At 33.4% G+C, this 5,949-nt stretch overlaps 1 protein-coding gene across 1 annotated transcript; it reads left to right on the forward strand.

Moving 5' to 3' along the window:
* Nucleotides 1-1,683: 1,683 nt before the first annotated feature.
* On the forward strand, nt 1,684-5,611 carry LOC126698496 (H/ACA ribonucleoprotein complex subunit 3-like protein). Its single transcript, XM_050395766.1, has 4 exons — nt 1,684-1,848; nt 2,191-2,253; nt 3,848-3,890; nt 5,226-5,611. Exons 2-4 carry the CDS (start codon nt 2,200-2,202, stop codon nt 5,321-5,323), a joined length of 195 nt encoding a protein of 64 aa, XP_050251723.1. The 5' UTR covers nt 1,684-1,848; nt 2,191-2,199; the 3' UTR covers nt 5,324-5,611.
* Nucleotides 5,612-5,949: the final 338 nt, after the last annotated feature.

The raw sequence follows: 5,949 nt of genomic DNA on the forward strand, positions 1-5,949 counted from the left end.
AAGTGCACCAAATTCAATCTTTTTTGTAAACAGAAAATAACAAAAAATATCGAACCCAACACCAAGCACATTTCATCGCCTTCAATCAAGAGAAAAATGGGAGGGATGAGAGAAGAGAAAATGTCGGGGACGAGGATGCCAAGGAAATAGTGTTAGGACATTAATTTTTACTTTATTTTATTATTTTATGCAGTTTTTTTTTTAATAAAAAAAAATTAGTTGCAAATTACACTTTTTTACCTTAAACTATCACTTAGATCACACTTCCCACCCCCCCCCCCCCCAAAAATTATCAAAATACATTCTGATTTACTTTTCAAAATAAAAGAGTATAAAAGGATATGGAAGTCATATTTCGAAATCATTTTCATCCCAAAAAAAAAAAAAAAATCAGAATCCTTATTTATTTGCTTGTGGAAGAGGAATATGAGGGTTCAAACTGGAAAAATAAATAAATTTAGTTGACAAATGATATGGTTACCAACTGTAAAGGCGCGTTTTGGATCCTTGGCCCAAGGTATAATTGAATCCAAGCCCAATAAACCCAATACAATGAATTTGTAGAGAGTGGGTTGGAAAACTAGGCTCTAATGAATGTGATAACAGTTAAAATGGATTTTAAAAGATAATCAAACAGAAATAGATTGGAGTTATCTAATTAATTTTGTCCTCGGCACAATCCGAGGAGGTATATTCTAGTATATATTGATTGAAAATGGTTACAGATATGGTTCAAGTTGCTACAATACTTTCCCTTACCAATTTCCGATCTTCTTTACCATTGCTTCCTTCTTCTTTTATACTATCTTCCTCTTTCATCCTTACGCTCCACGTGCAGGCCAAATGGTTGGTGCTTAATACTTGTCTCATCAGCACATTCCTAAAGTTTTTAGGTAGTAGGTATAAGGTTAAAAACCACTGTTCAGGTATCATCTCCACATTAATGCGACTGGAGAGTTAGTTATAGAGTATTTAATGCGGTGGTAGCAGTTTTTTCCTTAGGTATTTTAGGACTCCCCTCTGTCATTTGTTTCTGTGATGCTTATCCATGCCAACTGAACTTCTTGGATCATTCCTCCAGATGGCAGACTACCTCTACAGACCTCGGCTTTGGTTAGCCAATGAGGCACTCATCCTCGGCCCAACCTCCTGGGCCATTATGATCAAAACTAACTTCTTTCTCTACTAACACGGACTCCCCTAACAATGTTTACCTTTCCTTAGACAACTCCTTATTCTCGGCTTGGGCCTTGGGCCCAATATATATATGGATAATGAGCTCCTAGGCCCAATACCTCTACACCAACATTTTTATATTTTTTTTAAAATATATATAATTTAAGGAATTACTATAGTAATAGTCAAATAAATAATAATAATAATAATAATTTCTTTTAAAAAAATTCATATAAAATGAAAAAAGAAAGAAAGAGTAAGGTCCAATTTTCTCTAAAGAGTTAGGTTTAGTTAATGAATGCTCTTGAGACATTTGTTAATTGATAATTTTACAAAACTTTTAATATTATTTTCATGAAAATATAAAAAACTATTAAAAAAAGTTAATTATTTTTACTTTTTTTCATAAAAAATTTTAAAGAAATATTTCATAAAGCGCCTAGTGTTTGTTAACTTTTCTAATGATAAATTTTGATAAGACCAATTAGTCCTAGCCCTGAATAAGTCAACCAACGCATAAGTCCTAACAAGAGCAAGGGTGTTTTTGGAATAAAAACAAGTAAAGCCCTAAACCATATTCTCGAAGCTCAAAACTTAAAACCCTAGCAGCTGCCTAGTACGGAATAGCATTCACAATTACTCCTCTCTTCTCTTCTCTGTTCAGCCAAATAGGTTCGTGTTCTTTCTATATTTCTCTCTGCTTCGCCTTTTGCTCTCTCCAAATCTTGGTTTAGATACTCTACTTCTACTATATTGTCAAAAATCTGAGAAATACTTGAAAAATAACGCTCTTTTATTTTTTTTTCAAGGTTTTTCTTGCTCTTGAATCATATGAATTTGGATTGGGAAAAGTACTAATTTTTGTTAATATTTTGGTTTTGTTTCTGGTTATGGGTATTATATTTGTGATTTCAGTATTGGGTTTTTCCTGATTTTTTGTTGGGGATTCTTTTTTTTTTGAGTTGTTGTTAGAGAGATATCTGATATTGGGTCCTTTTTATTATTTGTGTGCAGTGAGCTAAAATGTATCTGCAGTGTTACATAAACGAGAATGGTGACAAAGTCTATACCACTAAGGTACGGCATTCGGGTTCATCATGGAGGACTCTGTTATACTTAATGTGAAGTTATTGCATATGTAGACCATGTGGTCTGCATTTCAGAAATATAAATTTGATGCTTTTGAAAGAATTAAATGTATTTCTTTGTTGTCGTTATTCTGGTTCACATTAAGGAATTATGTTTTTATATATTTTGTTAAGAACTAGTTTTGAGTTTAACACTAGTAAAACTTTTAGATTTAAAATGGGTAACACTAAGTGTCAAATGGAATGAAGTTGATGGAATAGCCAAATACTTGTGTGTGATCTTGCATTTGTGTTTCAGAAGTAAATTAAGTTATAAGCATTAGGTGGAAATTAGAAGGGGGGTTTTATCCAGAGCTCCTCGTAATAATAAATTGGATTGAGTGGGGGTGTTAGAACCAGATTTTATGGTAATTTTTGTCAAAGAATAAATTTAGTTCAAAAAATAGTTATGCTTTTATTGGAGTGAGTGGTATTAACATTCATGTGAATATTGATTATTGCAGCAAGGCATGAGTGTATCTATTGGTGCGTCTGTTGGTATTAAGCTCTGATATGTTAATACCCGTAAATGAAATTCTGGATTAGATTTGCTGACAGGTTATATTAGGGATACGTTTCAATATATCCAGTTTGAGCTATGAACTCTTTGCTGACTTTTTAGGTGCCAATTATAGGTTTCATTAGCTTTTAGATAAGTACGTAAATGAAGGGTCTCAGTTGACACATTAATTTTTGGGTTCATAACCATTTTTTCTATGTATCACAAGTTGGTAATGATGGAAAGGATATAGTCGATATATTACTTGTTAAGAGCAAGGTGGATGGTGAGGTTGTGGATTCAAGGCTCATTGGTTGCTTGTGTAATTATCAATAACAGGTAGATGTATTACTTTGCTAAATAGGCTTCTTATTTTTCTTTGCCTTTGCTAAAGAAAAAATTATTCTGAGATTATACAGTCCCATGATCCTCTAATTTTCATGAGTATCTGGTAACTTGTGTTGTATACATAAAGATAGGATCTGAAACTTATTTGGTATTAACTTGTAAGATTAGATCATTCTATAAGAGTGGCTGAATGCTGAAATTGGCTCAGTTTGGTAACTTGAATTAGTTTGTGAAATTTTCAGTTTTTGAGATTGTTACTTAGGGCACCATGGAACCAGTTGATTTTATTTGATTTGATATAATTCTTTTGTTTCACTCTGATAAATTTTAACATTTATTACACGAGAACGTTTAATGACACCACCTATGTTGATGCTAAACATTAATGGATCATTAAGTTTTCTTGGGTATTAAATCTTCTTTATATCGATGCAAAAACTTCACCCTGTATGAATTCTACATAAAAATTAGGTACAGAATGTAGTCTGCAGCTGATCTTATGCTTTTGCTGAAGTACATTCCAAACAACATGTGCAAAATTGCAACTTTGTATCTGTAAAGGGCTCAATATTTTATTCTGTAATGAGATAATACATACTTTATATCAACTCAAATTTGTTAAGAATTGTAAACTTTTTATACTTTGTCTTCTGCTCTTAGTCTCTTTAATCACTTTGATTTCCTTTTCTCCAAGCAGAAAGAATCACCACTGGGACTGGCAACAAAATCTGCTCATCCAGGTAATATTGTTAAAATAATTTGACCGTGCTTGACCATTCAAGAGTAAAAGTTTGCTTGAAACTAAATTATGCTGTCTTTGGTTTCACTTTGTTGTTTCTTGATAACCTTATGATAGGAGACTTCTGATACATTTATAAAGATCAATATGAACCATAAAAAAAAAGTGTAAAGATTATATGTAAATAAATAATGGACTAATGAAAGCACTTACATAGTCATTGTTTAACATCTGTACTTGTAGCCACTAGTGACTCTCTTAAGACTTGCTCAGAAACAGCTGATGCTATAGGTTGCTAATGTTCGCTGCTTAATTTGTCTGTATAGTTATATTTTTGTGTGTTAACTTGTTCTGTCTAATTGTTTTAATGAATGCAATCATTGCATTGCTTGGATTTTTTTAACCCTATGGTTCTTGAGCCCATGACCTTACACTCCATCACATTGTTGAGGAAGTGACATTTGAGTTTGAGCTCACTGTCCCATTGCTGGGATTTTGTTTATAGGCTTTTAATACCATCTGCCTTGGTTACTTCATTTAATTATAGATTTTGTCATCTACTTAAATTACAACTTCGCTGCAATATGGTTGTTGAATATGTTGTCAAGATGTTTTTGCAAGTTAAGTCCACATGAGAAATTGGTGCCTTCAGTTTAATCTACTTTTTTACTTGCATCATGTAGTTGCATATTCCTGCATGATGGATATCAATGGGTAAAAAGATTATTGCTATGAAGAAATGATCTTTGTGGTTAGCTATTTGGTTGGACATCCCGCTGCTTTGTACATTGAGCACCTCATCCTGCTGGACTATGGCACTTAATGTCAGAGTTCATGGTTCTATTTTTTGACCAAGTTGTCACATATAGTTTTGTTAGAGGAAATAGAGGGGGAAACAAAGGAAGAAAAGGAACCCACCCCACACCACACCCCCCCCCCCCCCCCCCCCCCCCCCTCCAAAACGAGAAAAAGAAGAAACTATTACAAGTTTCTAATCATAAATAGTTAAGGGAACACCAAATTTTCCTTTTGGAGATTCATCTGCTGCATAGGTAGATGGAGTTGGTATAGAAAATCCTTCTATGTGAGGTTCAACATGGTGAATTTAGGTAGACTGATGATTATGTAGTCGTTGGTTGACTATTGAAAGTAGAATGCTTGCATATGCTCCCCTTATTATTGAAATGCTCCCATCTCTCTCCAAACTCCGTTTTCCTCTGTCTCTCATGTTTTTGGTCATTTTTCATTATGATTTGTTAATATATGACATGTCTTGCGGTTTCTTTCATCATAAGTGCCATTAATCTGTCTCTTTATCTCCACTTACTGGTTTCAGCCCGCTTCTCCCCTGATGATAAATACTCAAGGCAAAGAATTCTTTTGAAGAAGCGATTTGGATTGTTGCCAACCCAGCAGCCACCTCCAAAGTATTGAACTAATTTGGAGTTTAATTGATACTGTCTTGTTCTAGAGTATCTGGATTTGAAGCTTCATGCTAAATAGTGTTCTATTTGTTGTGATGTAGTAATTGTCTGATAGCTGTGATATGTTAGGCCTTTAAATGTTCAGTGAATTTGAAAACTTACATTTCAGACATTGAATGAACTAAGAGAGATGTTGGTTTTACTTTTGAGATATTGTGGAATGTGAGCAAGGCTTTGAGGAATCAGAGGGTCTTGCTGTATTTTTTGGAATTGAATTTGCGCGACTCTTTAGTTACAACTTACAAGGTGTTCTTTTCTCTCTCTTCTTTTTTTTTTTTTTTTTTTTTTTTTTTTTTTTTTTTTTTTTAACAGTCACAAGGTGTATTTAGTTGGACTATAGCTCTCCAAGGCTGGGTTTGGATTGTGATGAAAGTTTGCAATTTTTCTGTGTGTCCTGTGCATTGTTCATGGGACCTTCAAGTATAGATTTTTCTCTAAAATTAGGTTTCACGGTACTATTCACACATTTAAAAATTACTTTGCTACAGTATTTTCAGTAATAAGTGGTATCTAAATAGATTCTAAATTCATGCAAATTAGAGGCCATAAAAATCCTTAATCATACATAGGATTTTT

Source organism: Quercus robur, chromosome 9 (genome assembly GCF_932294415.1).
Source record: "Quercus robur chromosome 9, dhQueRobu3.1, whole genome shotgun sequence".
Lineage (NCBI taxonomy): Eukaryota > Viridiplantae > Streptophyta > Magnoliopsida > Fagales > Fagaceae > Quercus > Quercus robur.